The sequence below is a fragment of the Diabrotica undecimpunctata genome, chromosome 4 (assembly GCF_040954645.1).
Source record: "Diabrotica undecimpunctata isolate CICGRU chromosome 4, icDiaUnde3, whole genome shotgun sequence".
Taxonomy (NCBI): Eukaryota; Metazoa; Arthropoda; class Insecta; order Coleoptera; family Chrysomelidae; genus Diabrotica; species Diabrotica undecimpunctata.
The window spans coordinates 69,658,178-69,678,558 of NC_092806.1; the positions used below are offsets into that span (position 1 = coordinate 69,658,178).

The 20,381-nt window shown below is 30.1% G+C and overlaps 1 protein-coding gene across 1 annotated transcript; it reads right to left on the reverse strand.

The window, feature by feature from the left end:
- Window positions 1-1,296: 1,296 nt before the first annotated feature.
- On the reverse strand, window positions 1,297-19,153 carry MBD-like (methyl-CpG-binding domain protein 2). The gene is made up of 2 exons (XM_072529694.1): window positions 18,728-19,153; window positions 1,297-1,763 (listed from the first exon to the last, which is right to left on the reverse strand). The coding sequence occupies exons 1-2, from the start codon at window positions 19,074-19,076 to the stop codon at window positions 1,504-1,506; spliced, it is 609 nt and encodes a 202-aa protein (XP_072385795.1). The 5' UTR covers window positions 19,077-19,153; the 3' UTR covers window positions 1,297-1,503.
- Window positions 19,154-20,381: the final 1,228 nt, after the last annotated feature.

Below are 20,381 nucleotides of genomic sequence, written 5' to 3' on the forward strand. Positions count from 1 at the left end.
GCGTACTTCCTGGCTAAAGAACCTTAGATAATGGTATGGAGTCAGCACGAGTCTCTTTAGAGAAGCTATTGACAAAGTACAGATTGCGCTGATGATAGTCAACGTTCGTCGTGAACATGGTACTTGAAGAAGAAGTAATTTGTTCCTTTAAGCCTAACTGATACAAATGTAAATCTGGTTAGTGAAGTAAAATACCTTACAGTAGTATAAGACGTAAGGCTTACTTAGAATCAATACTTAGAATGAATAACTAAGAAAGAGGTGCTTTTTTTAATGGTAGCCAGCATTAATAGAAAAATCTGTGTTTTAAAACCACACATGTTATATTGGATAACATAACACGGTATAAAAACAAACAATTATATTATGCATTAGTGGGATGACCAAAGGTGCAGCAAAAATGTACCATCCTCAAATTAAGCAAGGTGCGAACACATGTTGCCTTGGAATCACAAGGGCTTTGATGGGCATACTAATAGCAGCTATGAAGGCCCTACTGGTACAAGGGACAAGGACACAGCAACATCATAAATGAAATCAGGGATACTGAATGGATGATAACTTCTGACCATATGACACCCAGTTATAGGAATAAAGTACCTCTCCAACTGGACACATGCACGCGAAATGCAGAGGAAATACATAACCCAGGCTGCAAAGTTATACATGATACACGGAAGGGTCGGCTGTAGGAATATTCAGCGGTGGTGGAAATGGAAAAACATTTCTATTTCAGTATAAGAATATACCTCTGTATTCCAGGCAGAGATTTGTGCAATTTTGCATTGTAAAAAAGAAATTAACTTAAGGCCTTTCGAATTAATATATGCAGTTAAGCAGCTATAGAGACTCTTAGAATCCCTAATATGGACTCTAAGCTGGTGTGGAAATTCTTAGAACTCGACACACTGACGAAACATAAGACTTAGGGCCCACAGTCGAAAAGCACTGGCTACGACCAGAAAAACGCCGAAATCCGAACACAACATAATTCTTACTGGGAAAATATACCCGGTGAAGCACATGGCACAACGTGTATTGAACGGACAAGTGCTAATATGGCTGAGAAGCAGGAATTAACTCAGAGTCATAACAGGTTTCCTTACTGGACAGTAATGGTTTCCCTAATGTTTTCAGAATTCTAGAATGGGTATCATGAACGAATGGAAGATTTACAATAAGCCAATTGGTCGCAGTACAACCGATTTATAATATATGGCTTCTGAAAATAAGGATTTAAAAAATAAAAATTGATAAAAAACCTTGAGAAAAGTTTTTTTACAAATAATTTTATAATCCAAATAAATAAATTTATTATAAAATGTTCACACATATACAGTCTTTGATATTCATATTATTAAAAAGTATCATTTTTGTATATGACTGAAGAAACTTATTCTATTTACCAATTTGTTATAATTTACAGAATTGGAACGATTTAATTTGTAGCTTACAATACAATTATGAACTGTACATATAAAAATTACTCAAAATACTTATATCTTATAAATTGCCCTTTAGCGCCTCTTGTAATTTCTTCCTCGCTAATGCAACTCTCTCCTCTTGCCGTTTGATATCATCCTCTGATATATTAACAGCATGTACTAATGGTTGTTTGGGATCGAGAAATACTCCTGGATTTTTTTCAAGCAGTGTTTTTGTACTTGTCTGGCCTGTTACAGGTTGAGAAGAAACATGGAGTGCTGTAGCAACACTCTGGATAATGGTGTCTTCAGTTACATTAGGTCCAACTGGTTTTAAACCTACAATTTAAAAAACAAAATTAAATAACATAATGTCAATAGATACTGTATAAAGGTTGTTCCAAAAAGGTTGGCAATCAGCTATACCTTTGGAACTACAACATCTAGAGTTCTGAAAAAAATCATAACTAACTCGACTAAAAAACTTTATAGAAACTATGGAGTTCCAAAGAAGTGTAGAGGAAAATGTTAAAATTGCTATTTATTCAAATTTTTTATCAAATCAGTGAAGTTCTCTCCATTTTTTTTGTAGATTTAAATATAAATGCGTACATTTCCAAAAATTAAAAAGGGTTATATCATTACTTTTGAAGACATAAAATAGCTTAAAATGACAGTGAAAACTGTGTATTGAAATCTGTATTGGTTTTGATGATATTAGAAAAATTTCCATTTAATAATAATTGAGCTCTCATATAATATCAACAGTAATAAAGCAGATGTTTCGTTTATATCTATTTTAAAAATTAAGATGTTAGTCAATAATCTTATGAAACGAACTGACGAAAATCAAAATGCGAATTTGTTTTTACCTTTTATATTTGCAGATAACTCCCTACTTAGTAATAATAAATCTTACTTGTTCGGCCGTGTTAAAGATAGATTTATTATTTTACCAAATTATACTGAAATTTTTTGTTTGGGCTTTTAGATCACTCTACAAATAAATATATCCAATAAATTTGAAGCAATGATTTTTAATGTTATAGAAATTATAAAGCATACCATGAAAATAATAACAGATTCAATTTTGTCGGATGATCGATCTTAGATTCAATTATTGTAATTGCTTTAAGGGATATGTGAAACTTTTTAAACAACGTACTATAGGCTACAAAGCAAATTAGCAAAATATGTATTATTGGTTAACACGAAATTTTTATTGGTTAATAGAAAATTTTTATTAAATACAAAACATTGCACTTTGAATGTAGTTTAGATATGTTCAGTGTGACATTTTAACCGATAAAGTTATTGAAGTCTTTATTTTTTATATTATCTTAGAGAGTCATACTTAAATCATAACGAATTACTGTTATATAGTGACGAATCATACTAGAGCATAATTGATCCACAACACATTTTTCACACTTTGTCCGTGATTATTTAGATAATGTATTTCTATATCTTCATTTTCGTCGTTAAACAAAGAGCGTACGATTTAACTGTCTGTTAAGTACTTCTATTTGTAATAATAAAAATTTTGATGCTACAAACACACCCTTTAACTCTAGAAGATATTGTTTAACAAGCTTATTGGACTCTGTCACTGGTACGCTAACATGATAAAGGTGTAAAACTGATCCGATCTTTCACTTCAAAGTTTCCGGCAGTATCAAGTTGATTTTTCCACAAACTATCTCTCTGGCGAATTATTGAGTGTGAGAATTAATTCAACATATATAAAAGATTGTGAATTTGATCGAGAATTTTTCAAAAAGATATAAGAATAACCAACACAAGTAAGCAGTGCTACGATCTATGAGCAGTTGAAGCGGCTGAGTAGTGTGATGCTGGGAATTTTCAGTAAAAGATAAATTAGTGATAAGTAATTAAAACAATATATAGGCGTGTAGGTGAAAATGTGATATTGTCAAGTACTAATTACGGAGGACAAAACTGCTATTGGAAAATAAGAATTATTTATTATATCTAACAATATGAGTAAGAAAAAAACTGTCGCTCAAATAGCTAAGCATGGCAGGCCGCCGAGTTGCATTCGCATCACTGTCTAAATGCTTTAGCTTTGGGCCCTGGCCTGGGACAGAAAAACAAAAAGGCTAACGTAGTAGTTTAAAATTCTAAACAAATCTGTTACTTAGCCCGAAATATGCTGGTGTATTTAATTGACCTATAGATGAGCAGTACAGCAAGGGATGAGAGCTTGCATGTCAGTGATACTCCTTCATATATCAGCAGAAGGACTGCACCAAATTGGATAATTCTTTTTTTGGTGTTGTTGTTATTATCAGAGGAAGGTTTGTGTAAAAGATAATTTTGTACGGAAAGGCCTTAAAACAGGTTTTTTGTCATTTTAAATCTAAATATATTATATGTTTTAAATTGTTTTTTATTTGTCTATACATACATAAACTCATCTTTACACTAACTGTTATGTAATATATCAAGACCATTTTATAATACATTATTAATAGTTAGATTGATATTATCAATATTATTGATAGATAGGTACTTTAGAATCAGGAAAACACTATACTATAATTCCACTATTTGGAAGAGTGATTTCATCGTTTGAAGGCAGAGAAGTTGGGAAAGATGTATAAAAATCCAGTGGCGTACACTCACTTTTATTTCAACGTTAATTATATTATATTTTTTAAATATTATTTGTTCGAAATAGGCCACAATATAAATTTATTTACAGGTTTTACTGACGTTTCGCTCTCTATATCCAAAGACCGTTTTCAAAGATATACACGATAGTTACATTTATTTTATTTGTTTATTATTATATTGTATATATTTATATAATATTATTTATATAATGTTATATTATTTATTTTCTTTTTTTTTTTCTAACTTTAAAAACGGTCTCTAGAATAGAGATCGAAACGTCAGTAAATTAACCATGTAAATAGATATATTGTGGCTTATTTTCAAAATTCCCTCTAAAAATACAGAATTCCACAAGCAAAAAGCTATAAAAAATAAATATATCTATCATTTATACATTTAAAAACGATCTTTTTATAGAGATCGTAACGTTAGTAAATAAAACATTTGAATATATTTTGTGGCTTATTCCCTACATTCCCTTAAAAATACAGAATGCCATAAGCAAAAAGCTATAATTAATGGATTTGACCGTTACTTGATGGAAATTCATTTTATGTAACAATAAAACACTGAAAACTTTGTTATCGAAACTTCCACACAATTTATTATAAAATCTTATCACTACAGCTGTTTCGGCAGGGTGCCTTTCTCAAGTGATCAATTTTTGGTATGCATTTACACTTTATGGTCTTTAACGAAACCACTTTATAGTCTTTAACCAACTTAAAACAAACAGTTCTCCCCTCCTCAACCTATTTGGTTAAAGACTATAATGTGTAAATGCATACCAAAAATAGATCACTTGAGAAAGGTACTCTGCCGAAACAGCTGTAGTGATAAGATTTTATAATAAATTTTGTGGAAGTTTCGAAAACAAAGTTTTCAGTGTTTTATTCTTACAAAAAGCTATAAAAAACACATAAATTTGCAGAAAGCTTATTGATGCTACCCGGCTGTCGCGGAAGTTACGCTAAAACGTCTATTGCCGTGACCTGACCAGGTTCTAATTTTGTTAAGATTCTCTTAAACGCTCAAATACTTCGGAAGTCATTTCTTCATGATAATCTCCTTTTTTTCTTGACTCATATTGAAGCAAACCATCATCAAGGAACCCTGTATCACTTCCTATATGGATAATGATTAAACGTCGTCCCTTTCCTGATGGAGCTTTTAATCCTGTAAAGCAGCCTTCTATAAATGTTTCGCGTTTACTTTTGACATTAAAATCTTGCAAATCTTTTCCAACTGTATGACCTTCGTTAATCCAGGTTTCATCCAAATAATAATTTTTTGCATTCAATGCTGCGAAGTGTGCGTATTTCTCTAAAATATTTTCTTCTCCACACAATAATTTCTTTTTTTTTTAATAACTCACTTTTTCTGTTTTTACATATCGAAAGTTCATTTTGCGCATAGTTCTGATTAATACTCTACGAGATATCTTGGGTAAAGAGTAATTGTTTTCGAGCCCTTGAGAAATTTTTTCAGTGTTGGAATTTTACTCCGAAAATAAAATGTCTTGTCTCGTCATCCAAAACAATGTTTTTTCTACCTCTAGTTTTACGTTTTACTTGCTTTTTATTTTCCGATGTATTTTTAGGCACATGATAAATACAGCTAATGGATACTTTTGTTAAACTGCTACAAATATTGACCGCTTGGCTAATATTTGATGCCATTTTTCTGCATCATGCAATTCAATTCGTTCATATCGTATCACTACCTTCTTTTCTGACGTTAACATTTTGCTGTCTTCTCTTGGAACAACTCGGTTGTTCGTGCATTATATTTTAATAATCACAGAATATAATTAAACATTTGCTATAAAACGACAAACTCCAATAACACTAGGATTATCACCACAAACTTTAACCGCAAAAAATATAATCACAAAAGGCAACAGAAGCACTCCCGCCAGCACCGCCTATGTAAATGAACGTTTCTTGCTTCGGCAGGTGCGGTGATATTACCGCTACGATGCTTTACAAATTCCCAAGTTGCCAAGTTTTTGAAACGGAATGGGAATGAAATGTAAAATATCAATTTTTATTTTATAAACTTAAATATGTAACAAAACTGAACATGTAAATAAAATTTATTTCAATACAATTTTGTGCTCAATTTTTACTATTGAAAAAACTCATTTTTTTGGAATTTTTATGTCAGTAATAATCGCTGCGTCGAAGAATTTAGGTTTGTATAACCATAACTGTTACTTGTGAACAAGAATCGGCTACACTGTACGGCATCTTGTGGTTACGTCTGCTATAGAGAAGCACAAATAAATGTACTAATTATACATTCTATGATTTCTGATGAGAAAACGCAAACTAAACGGCTAGTTTTCGGTGGCCGCTAAGTACATTTAAATTTAAGGACATTCGGCGTTTAAACCATGAAATCACTCTTCCAAATAGTGGAATTTTACTATAACTATTTATAATTAGCTCACTTATTCTAATTCTAATATATCTTTCACAAAATAAATTGTGGAGCTAGAACGCTAGAAAAGTTTATACCATTTTGAAATTATATTGCAACAACAAAAACCACATTTCATTTGCATTCAACTCTACAATTTAAAAAAGGTCATTAAATTAAATTTAAATTTACAGTAGTTATTGTCTAAAATTAAATATTTAGATAAGTGAAATAGATAAATAGATAATAAATTAAGTGAAAAAAGTCATGAAAAAAATATTGCATGGACACTATCAATCTCTCAAAATAACAACACAAAATCAGTCATGTATTCTGGTATCATGAACATTAGTCATGTATTCTGGTATTGGATATCACTCACTTAATTTACTTAATAATAGTTATGAAAAGAATTGACACAATTATTTAGAGATCAACAAAAAACTTTGTCCATGTTTATAAAATCACTACTTACTGTTTTGATAGCTTGAAAACGGTTGCAAATGGTTGTCTGAACAAGAGCAATCCAATGAACCATATAACATTTTTTTATTTATTGTTTAGCATATGAACCTTACCTTATCTTTTTTTGTAGCTCTTTACATCATATTGAATCATTCAAGAAAGGAAAATAAAACTTGAAAATAATTTCAGTTCAATCTATTGCCCACATAATATAATAACATAAAGGTTTATTATTGGAAAAGCCTTTAATGCGAAGAACACACTGGGGCTCTAGAATAACTACCACTAAGGCTAAAGCGCCTTTATTAGCTATTAAAGAACATAGATGTAAATCACTATTGACTAACAGATCAACCTATTTGCCTACAGACAAGAACATGACAGTAGTCTAATAGACTTCTTTATCATTAAGAAATTTTCGGCTAATTTCTTACATATAGATGACTGACTGTTGGGGTTTAAATCTGATCATTCGCCCATAGTACTAACCATGAGGGACAAGATTATTAAAAAAGAAAGTAACCTTACATTAACAAACAAATTGATAGATTGGGCAAGTTTCAAGCTGAGCCTCGAAGAGAAAATAAATCTAAGGGTTTCATTACGAAGGGCAGAGCAACTAGATAAAAAAGTAGAATTGTTGGTGAACAAAATCCAGCAAGCAGCTTGGAAAAACACTCCTCTACTGACACCTAGGTTGCAAGGAAACAATTATCCAAAGGAAGTAAGTAACATAATAATTGCGAAAAGAAAGCTGTGAAGAATTTGGCAACAAACAATATCCTTAAGATAATACTAAACTAAATTGTGTAAAGGAACAACTCAAAAGCACTATCCTACAACTAAAGAATGATTCAATTAATTCGTACTTACATGAGTTGAAAGATGAGAGTAGTACTAATTATTCTTTATGGAAAGCTACTAAAAGACTAAAAAGACCTATTACCACTCTCTGCCTATTAATTAGTGCACAAAAGGCAGAACTATTTATGACATATCTTGAAAATACATTCACACCAAATTCATGTCAAGATGATGAAGAAAGATGGGAGGAACCTGTTCAATTCAATTATAGAGGAAGAAATTCGACTAACTACCTAAAAGAAGTGCTTGCATAAATAAAGGAAAATATTAACCCAAAGAAAGTTCCAGGCTATGATTTAATTACAGGAGAATTGCTGAAAAATCTTCTTAAAGAGCTGATTTAAAACTAACAAACCTAATTAATGCTGCATTCAGATTAACATATGGAAAATGGCTGAGGTTGTTGATTGGTAAGGTGTTGAATTGATTTCTAAACGAGGAAAACCAGTACATGTGGTTGTATCATAAAGATAGACATCTCTGCTCCCTGTAATATTTTGAGAAAATTTTCAAGAGATTAAACCAGTTCTTGAAGCAAGAAATCTGATTACAGCAATCAACCAGGTGCACAGAATCACAAATTTGACAGGAAGGTATAATACCATTGTTTAAATAGAACTAGTTAGCCAACGCAATGTATAAATTTGTTTGATTCTAATTGAGACAGTCACTAGATGTCACCACTCTTTCTGTCTCAATAGATTTTAATATACCATTGTTTGTTTGATATACGTTATACTAGATGGTGCTATGTGAAAAAGTTAAAGATTAAACTAAACGTCCATTTTTGATCCCCTGAATTAAATTCACCAGCGTTGCAATATTTCACTGACATAGTAGCAACAGGTTTGCTTACAAATAAAAATTTTACAAAAAACAGACCATGAATCAGTTAAGATTTTGTTTTAAATAGAGTCATTACTATCAACTAGTAAATATCGTGTCAACTAAAATTGTACATAAACGTACTGTGGCTTCTAAATCTTCCTATATCTAAATAAGTTTAAAGAATTTAAATATTTTATTTTATTTGGAAGTGTATTACAAAAATTTGGTCCGAGGTAAGTAAAACATTTTAATTGTATGTGTTTAAAACAAAAAACATTTGTATGAGAAATGAACAAATTAGGTATTTAGAAATAAATTTTAGCGGATAATACATACATTCGATAATATTTGAAAAAAGTGATTTTAAATTAAAATAATGTTACTTCCATAATAAACAAATGGTTTTTTACAGATGGCTGGAAATATTTGTTGTTATTACAATGTGGTTTATCACCATACAAAATTCATGGTTTAAGAATGTTCAGATTTCCGACAAAAAATCTTTCGGCTTGTCAAACATGGATATTACACTCTGGTAAGTAAATAGAAACTTTTTTATATTCTTTTATTTTACACCGTTTCCGTTACGTAATTAACTTAAAAAAATGTTTATTTTTTTTTTCATTCATCATTTGAATTTTACGTTTTCGTTGGTATTATAATTATGATATAATAAGCTTCGGAAAAACAAATTAGTGAATAAACATAAACAAAGTATTAGATATTTAAATATGTATTTCTTTAACTACCTATTTTTAGTTATTGTATTGAAAAGTAGAAATAAGTTCATCTTTATCGGAGAACTAATTTATACACCAGTCTATCTGTAAAAAAATCATTGATTACACGTAAAAATCTTATAAAGATATTTGAAGGTTCTAAAAGATATACGAGGGTTAGTTAATAATAAGTCTGTGAAGACATACAGGTATTTTGGTTTGTTTTTGTTTAAACAATTTTAAAAAGTGAGAGGTCATTATTTTGCTTATAAAACGTTTTTTATCCAGTTTAGAGAAAAATAGTTAAAATAAAAATTGTAGATCTCAAAAAGTTCTTCCTTTTGTGAGTTTCTAAATTAAAATATATAAAGAATTCACCAAAATAGTTGCAAAAAACCCTTGATTTTGCAGAAATTTATAAATTTTAATAACTTTGTTTTTGCATAATGGTACGTAATGTAACTAATAAAAATAGTGACGATTTGTTTATCATGGAAAGCGATTATTTAAACAACTTTTTGTTGAGCTACCCCAGTTAAAAAAAAATTATGTTTTACATGCCACAGAAGCCAAGATATTGCAAATTTTACAAGCGTGATTTATTTAAAAAAATTTCAAATCTAAAAAAAAACGGAGCTCAGATGGTTCTCCATTCTACTTTTCCGAAGAGGTATTTTACGAATACCATCATTTTAACGGGTTATAAATTTTTACTTCTTTACCGCATATGCCATCTGTAAGCTGGATCGCACAATTCAGATCTTCATTTAGAGTCCCTTTAATTTTCAGCTCTTACTGTTAATAGACAATGGAAGTATGATTTTAAGAATAAAATGCTTTGGTTTTAAATATAAAATGCTCTCTTGGCTCGTAATGGTCATAGAAGATTCTTTTTTTTTAGAAAGTGTGTTTTTCATCAGTTTTTCGTTAGCCTCTATATAAGTTTGTGCCATAAACGATATCAAAGATATAAATGTTTATAAACAGATTAAATAACCTATAAACTATTTGCTCTGATTGATATTTAGCGCACTGTAATAACTTATTAATTTCCATAATTTCAAGGAGCTATGTTATATGTTTTTGCACAAAAAAGAGTTATTTTAATTTATAAATAACTACAAAAACAAGGTTTTTTGCAACTATTTCGATTAATAGTTTCTTGTATTTTAATTTGGATACTCTCAAAAGTTACATTACTTTTTATGATCTACAACTCTAAAAAAAGCTGAAAAAATCTTAAACAGATATTTAAAGTCTCTAAAAGGTATATGAGGGGTAGCTGATGACAATTATGTGAAAAATTTAGCTAATTTTGCTTTGCTTTTTTTAAACAATCGTAAAAAGTGAAAAAAGTTTATGCGCATAAAACGTTAAAATAAAAGTTATAGATCATAAAATGTTCTCTAATATTGATATTTTTATAATTAAAATACATAAAGAATTGACCGAGATAATTTAAAAACCCTTATTTTTAAAGTATCATTTATAAATGTTAATAACTTTCTTTTTGCATAACGATATGTAATACAACTATTTAAAATTATGGTAGTTAATGAGTTTTTAAAGTGTGCTAAATGTCATACAGAACGACCATACAGTTTATGAGTTATTCAATTTGTTTATCCAGGAGACCGATTATTTAAACAACTGTACCTGTCCAAACAGTCACTCTAGGGATATTTTGTAAATAGCAATCGATTTTTTATGGCTTCGTTTTAAATTATTAAAAAAAAAACATCAAGAATATAATAAATTTGTTTTTAAAAATCAGTTTGAAGAGTAACAAATTTTTAGCATATAAAAATTTTTAATAACTTTGACTTTTTTATGTCACACTTGTATGTAGGCTCAATATAAAGCTAATAAAAAAAACATTAAAAAAAACCAAAACCTTCTATGGCCCAGAGGAAATCAAATAGCATTTTTTTTCTTGTTTAAGAAATTGCAAATATTTTCATTGTTTATTAACATAAAGAGCTGAAAATTGAACATTGTAAAAGAATATCTAATTTTTATAATTCGATTTATCAATAGCATACACAGTGAAGAAGTAAATTATTTTGAAACATTAAAATAATGGTACTCGTAAAATATCGCCACAGAAAAATGCAAGGGAGATCTGTCCGCTGCAATATCTCAGCTTGTTTCTTGTTAGTGGTTATAGAAAGTTCTGTTTTTTTTTTTTAATTGTGCTTTTACGCCAGCTTTTCATTGAGCCTACGTACAGCCGTATGACATGAAAAATATTAAAAGTAGTATAAATGTTTAGAAGCTAAAAAGCACTTTTGCAAACCGTTTTTTTTTATAATAAGTTTAATAAAATGTTGAAGTTTATAAATAAAGCTTCAAATAATCGATTCAAAAAACATCAAATAACTGTCAAAGGTTAAACACCCTTTTTAAAGTTCCTAATGGATTTTAAAGATTTAAACAGTGTTAAACAGATAAATTAATTCATCGACGAGTTAACAATACGAAGCGAAGTTCTTTAATCACAATGTGATAAGAAAACGAGTATCAAATTTGGTTTTATATTTCAATAGTCGAATTTAATTGTGGCTATATTGGTTTAATTAAAGAAAACCAGTGAAAATCCCAAGAAATAGGTGAGATCCTTTGTTTCTTTCTTTCCAGTTTGGGAGAGGGTCCTTTAGGTACTCACGTTTAGGTATTGTGTTACGGTCTGGGTAACCAGAACTACACATCATGAACAGCAATTAAATATTTACATTTACACAAAACAACTCCAGTTTCAACCCAAAATCATATGTCGTTGCCGCAGTCTCTAGCCCTCCTTCCCGTTCGTTTTCTAAAAGGGGACAAGTTATTGTCATGCACTCCATTTTGAATACTGTTTTATTTGAATATATTAAAGAAATTGATAAAATAGTTTATCCAAAAAATATTACTTTTAAATCTCGCATTTCGAATAATCGAATCTACATTTTCCTCACTTCTACCGACATCGTTGATCAACTAATACACCGAACGTCATAATTAATTTCACCGTCATCTTGATCTGCAGGCTTCTTTCTGCGACCAAAAGAATCCTTATTTCAAATGTATCTCCTTCCATCCCGCATTCACTAATCGAACAGTCCCTAAGAAATACGGAACATCAGATGATCAATAGGCATATATCATGAGTTTCCTGCTATATGTATATTTTTACTTCATCTTTTGCCAAATTTAGACACAATATTTAATTAAGTAAGAAAACTTTATGTACTTCAGATACTAGCCCAAGTCTAGTTTGAAAAAAAAAGTTAAAAATAAAAAATAAAAAATAAAAAATAAAAAATAACCAGTAAAATAGACCAGGACCAGGAAAAATAGACAGTAAGCGAGGGCCAGGCAGGAGAAGACACTCGTGGCTCCAAAATCTGAGGAAGTGGTTCGGGCTCACATCGGTCGAACTATTCAGAAGCGCCGCAAATAAGATCAGAATTGCCATGTTAATAGCCAACGTTCGCAACGGACAGGGCACTTGAAGAAGAAGAAGAAAAAATAACCTTAAAATATCCAATCCCTTTTTTAATCAAAAGGTTATACTTGATAAAATAAAAGTTTTGGAACAAATCTGGACCTAACCATATATACTCTTTTCTTCCTTCACCCTTTCCTTATTCATCCTTAGTTTCACAAGATACCAATTATCCGAACTCTTCTATAAACTATTTCGGACTAAAAGCTGCACTCAAATCCTATAAAAACACAAAAATTAGGATTTTCTATAATTATCTTGAAAAATTTCTCGAAAATTCCTTAGGCACCAACGACCCTCTAAATGAAGCCAGTAAATTTATCACTGACATACCGCTGACAATCGTTAATGAAAGATCTTGCCCTAATCTATACTAATATAAAAAAAAATCATTACAAAAAAAAATTTTTGTTAAAATCCATTATAAAAGGTATATAAATTAAAAAACCCAAATGGGCTATGTCATGAAGAATAAAGGTTTTCGGAATCTATATTCCATCATCAGTGTCTAGGTGAACATGTTTTAAGCCGCTAAATATCTGGGTAAAAACCCGTTAAAAGTTATACGTTACAATTTAGTTTACATTATTTAGTCTTATATATTAGGATGTTAAAGCTACCAGTGGATATAATAACATGGCAAATGTTATCATATCCACTGGTAACTCAACCCTGGTGAGGTCCCAACCTCATATAAACTTATACAAAGTGTAGTAAATCTACTTCAAGATAGATCTAACGAACTAGGATTATCACTTACTGAGAACAAAACCAAATTAGTAAAATTTTCCAGAAGAATTTTCACTCCCTTAACCAAAATTTTATTAACAATTCTCTACTTTCTGTTGTTTCTTCTTCTTTTTAGAGATCTATCTACAATATTTTTATACTGATCTCGGTCTTGCGCTACGTGTAGCAATTGGTCCGCTGTCAAACCTGTCCACTGCCGCAAATTCCTCAACCAAGAGAGTTTCTTCCGTCCTATCCATTTCTTTCCTTCGATTTTACCGTTGAGAATTAGCCGAAGGAACTCATATCTTGGTCCTCTGATTATATGTCCAAGATATTCTAGTTTACGCCTCTTAATAATATTTAATAGAGTTCGTTGATGTCCCATTCTTCGAAGAACTTCTTCGTTTCTGGTTCTGCTAGTCCATGGAATTTTTAGTATCCTTCGATACAACCACATCTCAAACGCCTCGATTTTATTCATGATATCGGCGTTTAAAGTCCAAGTTTCACATCCATACAAAAGTACAGACCACACGTAGCATCTTGTAAACTTTTCACGGATTTCCAAATTTAATGAGTTATTGGATAATAGAGGCTTGAATTTTTGAAATGAGTTTCTTGCCTGTTCAATTCTACATCGAATTTCGAAGGATAGATCTAGATTTTGGGTAATCCAACATCCAAGGTATTTGAATCTCTGAACTCTCTGCAGCGGTTGTTGGTTTAATATCAGTTGGGTTGCGTCGATATTCACTTTACTGGTCACCATGTATTTAGTTTTAATGGGGTGCCGATAAAAATACTTCTAGGTCTGAGCGCTTTTCGCTTTAGTCCTATTGAGAGTGTATACCGTGAATCTAATGAACTTTCTCCTACCCTAAGACGATAATCACTTCTACTTTCGTATGCTGCATCAACATCCGCAAATCCATTTAATCCCGTTCATTCCCTAATTGCCACAATGGCGTTTTCTTCCATTAACAATAACCAACACCTTATCATAAAACCTATACCTCAATTAATTTGTCCACTACTTAAAAATATTGACCTTTTTCAGACTAGTTCATTTCCTCTAACTTTACTTCCCCTCTGGGCTAAAGATCTCCCCTCAATATATACCTCACTCACCATTTTTAACAAACTTGAATCTTGTAACCTTCTTATAAAGAAAGCATTTTTAGAATTTAATTCTCTATACAGATGCTTCTAAAACTACCACTGGTATTGGTTGCGCAGTAACCACTAAACATGAACTTGTAAGATCATCTCGGTTACCCGTAATATGCAACGTTTGCACAGGTGAACTATATAGTATTCTGTTGGCTTTTAAATGCATCTCCCATCAAAACAGACATATTGCCCATTTGTTCAGATTAACTTTCATATATCCGTTTAGTCAATACAATTTTCACTGACCACCTATTAGTTCAAAACATTCATAACATATACCAACATCTCTTTGCTTACGATATAAGTCTCTCTCATATGGCTGCCTTCTCACACCGGAACTACTGGTAATAAAACAGCAGATAATTTTGCCAAAGAAGCTACCAACCATGGGGTGACTGAAGTCACCCCAATTCAACTAGCTAACGAATCTCGAAATTCTTTTTTAAAAAGTCAGTAGAGGATACTTGACAAAACTTATAGCAAAAGAGCAAAACAACTTTTCATAAACTTCAATCTTTTATTGGTCATCTCTCCCTAGACTTCATAACTAGAAGAGAAGCATCGACTATTAGAAGACTACGAATCAACCATACCAAACTTACCGACTGCAAACAATTCACCAACCTGTATAAAGCACTGGACTTGAAACCTTGTCTAAGGAACTAGAGAATCATCTACCTCTTCCTCAACTGTAAATTGTATATGTTGATTATGATTGTTGAAAATGTTGACTATTTCATTAATTTTATGTTTAGGAAGTGCCAAAACTAAATCATCTACATATCTTTTACTAAAAGGAATGAAAAAAGTGTAATTGTTGATACAATCACTGATAACATCATCCATGACTAGATTCTATAGGACTATCAAAAATTTGTTTTTGGTAGTGATATGGGATCTTTTTTTTTTCCTAATATTGTTCTGAAGCTATTTTCTTGTTTCATTTTAAATTAATTACTATTTAAATGGGAATAAGCCACAATTAAAGGTTAAAATACGTTTATTGACGTTTCAATTTCCACTTCGGAAATCGTTCTAAAAAACAAACATGTTTGAGAACGATTTCCGAAGTGGAAATTAAAACGTCAATAAACGTATTTTAACCTTTAATTGTGGCTTATTCCCATTTAAATAGTAATTAATTTCTTTTTTTTCCTATCTAAAAATTTTTTTTCTTACTCTTATATAATATATATATATATATATATATATATTTAATTTAATTATAATTAATATATATATATATATATATATATATATATATATATATATATATATATATATATATATATAATTTAATTTAATGTATTGTGCAGAAAGTTGCTTTTTTTCAGTTGTGTTAATAATAATATTGTTGTAGGTAATGCTGCATTGGAAAGTCTGGAGCTACCCGATTTAAAAAAAAAATCTATGCAGTAAGCATTTTGACGCAATGCAAAATATTTACCCAGTACTGCTATACCAAAAAAATATAGTGAGGTAGAAGAGGAAGGTTCGTTAACGACACCACGCGTTTTTCATACGTATTCATTAGAAAAACAACCATCAACCAGTGCCAATACTGTTTCGCACAGTGATAATTCTGAACTTGACGATTTTGTTGATGAGCTTTTTAGATATGCCGTTATCACCATTGGCCAAGACAAAAAGATTTCATAATTATCACACACTTTAAACAATGTAAATGTTTTAATGTAAACAATTTTGTTTTGTTTTTTTACCTTGAATTATTATTTTGTTAATATTGTCTATGGTGTAGATATCAGAATTTTGATAAGTGTTATCTAACTATTAAAATAACGCGAATTTAATTTTTGCATAAACAGTCAGATCGTGCGAGTTGATTGAAAAAAACATTTTCATTTATGTAAACAGAAATACAAACATGGTGTGTATATTATAAAATACATAAATAAATAAAATAAAGGGTACTATTTATTAAAGTTTTGTTAATTATTATTCCTTTTATCCCAACACATAGATTAATTTGTCCCTAAATATGTGGTGCCTCTTGTTGTGGCATATCGATCTGTTTATTTGTTTCAAAACCATTATCAAAAAACCATACCCAAAAATTTACTATATTTTCAAACGTCATTTTAAATATTAAAAGATTGAAAATTTAATTTTCTCAAAACATACATAAAACCATTGTTTAAAAAGAATTTTTTTTAAACAATGATAAAACTCAAGTCTTGACTAAAAAAATAAACCTCCGCATGAGTGTTCTAAGACGATAGCAGTCGAGTCTATTTCAATTAAATATTTAATCCTTTTCTAACAAATCATATAACCAAATTAAATATCTGGTAAACTAATAAAACTTAAAAAAAAGGCAGCATTTAACTGCTTCATTTAAATAGATTACTAACCGGTTTAGATTTATCAAGTCTCAAAGTAGAAAAACAATTTGAAATATTCGCTCGAAATAGTCAAGTTATCTTTCACAAGACGCATACAACGATAATAACAATAAGCATTTTATTAAAGTCTTATATTTTCTTCACAATCTGGCACCCGTGTACGGGTTTGCATTAGTTACCAGACTGGTAGAAATATACTCGTATAGAATCCTGCTGAGAATTAAGTTTCTGTTAATAGTTTTTTAAATTTAGTACTAGAGGCCGCCATATGACGGCAGAAGAAAAGTCAAACGTTTGTTCCATAAGGATTGTCTAACTAGTCCTATTTAAACAATGATAATACATAAATTAAAAACTTTTTTGTTCAAACAGTACTCACAATTTTTACTGTTGTACATAAATAAATGGCATTTTAGAATTAAGCAGGAAGACTGTTTTTCAGATTTAAACGAAATTAGAGCAGATGTTCCAGCATGTTGGGATATGGTGCTATATATAAAATATATATACATATATATATATATATATATATATATATATATATATATATATATATATATATATATATATATATATATATCCATAAAGAAACAAAAAAAAAATACTAAACTATAATGGAAGGCTCATGCCAAGAAAAAAAGGGAAGAACTAAATATAAAGTAAAAAAAGTGTATTGGCTAGTTAAACAAAACTTCACTCTGTAGATCCATAATAAATAACCACTTTACAACAAAAATCAAGACCTGTATGGACCTATGGATGCTCACTCTGGAGGTGTGCTAGACCATGCAATATAACAATAATACAAATATTCCAGAACAAAATACTGAGAAACATTGAACATGCTCCTTGGTACTTGGCAAACAGTGACCTCTATAAGGACCTAGGAATGGAATGGAAACTGTGGATGTAATCATCAAAAAGATGACGGGAAGTCACAAGCAATGACTTCATATGCACAAGAATATACAGGCAACCTAGCTCCTCAATACTACTGGACAACCTAGACAATTGAAGAGAACAAAGCCTTTAGAACTAGTTTGAGTGATACTTAAAAGCAGAACATAGTACTTCTGTGCATGTGCATGTTAGAATAGTGCACTATATTTCTATTTTATTCAAGAGTTGCTATAGTGTAAGCTTTTAATTTGAAGGAACTGTAGTAATCATCATATTGACAATTATTGAAAAAAAAATTCAAGAAAGCAGTAATTCATTTACTTTATTTACACAAAATATAAATTGTACAAAAAATTTTCTTGGGAGGTAATTCACAAAATGACGTTCAACAATCAGAAGTTAACTATAGAAGAGTATAACTCTTGCAGAATATTTTTGTTTAACATAATCATTAGTGATAATTATTTAAAATCATTGTTAAAAAGGAGATACTTATTAGTACAAATTATTAGAGAAATTATAAGTACAAAATGAAAATATCAACAATAGCTCACACACTAAAGAAACTAACATCAAATATTGATGAACATTAACCTATTACAATAGAACAAGAAAAGAAAGACATTTGTATTGACGAGAAATACAAAAAAGTGTAAGTAGCCTCAAATATATTATTATTATGATTGTGAATATTTACTGCATTCCAGTTTCACTAACCTTTTGGCAGTTCCATAGCTTCGAACTCAAAACCATCCATATCACAAGCCCTTAAACCTTCCAGTCTTTTCTCCCAAATTAGTTGCTTTGGTTTCTCTTGATTTCCGTTTTTATAATCATTTTTTACTTTACTCTCTTGCAGTTTATACACAGTTACGGGTTGTTTAAAAATACTGGCAGTTTGTCTAATCGGAGGTACAAGAGATCCATCATTTCGGACGCCTCTTCCATAATATAAATCTACTTTTCCAACTGTCAGACCAGTTTTACGTAAAACATCATCTCTCTGGCAACGTTTTGAGACTGGAGCACATTCATATTTTGTTTTTTCTATTGTAATATTTGCCATTTAGTTTTGTACTGGTTATTTTTTTATATTTGTTTATTTTCAATCTATTCTATTTCTTCTCCCACACTGTATTCAGTCAAATGTCAAACGTGTGTATTAAATGTCAATATTACAAATGACAGCGAACTAGCGAGTATTCATCCACTATCAATATATTTATTACGTGGAGCTCTTTCAGCTTACACATGATTCACATCATCGGAAATTAATACGGCTGACACCATCTACAAATTTATAAATAGAACCCAATAAAAAAATACAGCTCTTACTAATATAAACTATATTAGTGTGGTGTTTTAATATTAAGGTGGAGTCCCATGTATCCGATTTCCGACGATACGATGATCCGATACTACTCTCATTGGTTCGAATCCAATCAGAATATTTTCTCCCCGAATTTACTCATCCGAAATTTTTAATTACTCTTTCGAAATTATTTTAATTTTTTTCCGATAAAACGGATGTTTTGTAACCTCATTGTATTTCAATAGTTTAACATCTGTGCATTCAATTCATTGAAACATGAAGTTTCATCGAAGTTGTTCGTGAGGTTAATAAAACGCTATTATTATGTCTGCTTCTTCTTGCTTTCGTAAAAAAATCCAAACCGTACAAATCGGCAAAGATATTGATATTGATTTCGTGAAATATTTAAGCAAAGAATGTCACAAGGGACTTTTAATATTCTTTTGCAGGAAATAAAGCTAAATATTGTAATATAAATAAATTAAAAGTTGATAAATATTTCAATTACTTTAAAATGCCTAATTGTACATATTATAAATTTATTCATAATAAATTGCAAAATACAAATAAATCGACAAAAAACGGTCATAATAAGTATAAAATATTTTGTAATTTTTTTGTTTGGACTATTTAGTCACTACTTTTCATTACAATTTCACTAGTTCTAAGTCATTTTGCCAAATTTCCAGTTGCTTGTTTATGCGGGAGTGAAATAAAAACCGGAAGAATATATTTATTCTCGTCTTGCTAAGGCGCATCAAATAATATATCTCTTGTGTTATTTATGCGACTTTAAAAAATACTTCTGCTTGCAATTCTGTAACCGTAAGTCTAAGGTCAAGTTTCTTACTTTTAATACCATATTTGCGTTATAAGCCCTCATTTGGCACCATATTGATAGTAAATTTAATTATTATATAAACTAAATAATACGTTTAAAAATAATATTTGTATTTATATGAAATTAAGTATATTAAAACGAGAATTATTAATGACTTGTATTAAATTTTGACAATTGTTACGAATCTTTTAGTGACAGATATTTCTTTAATTTTTTAC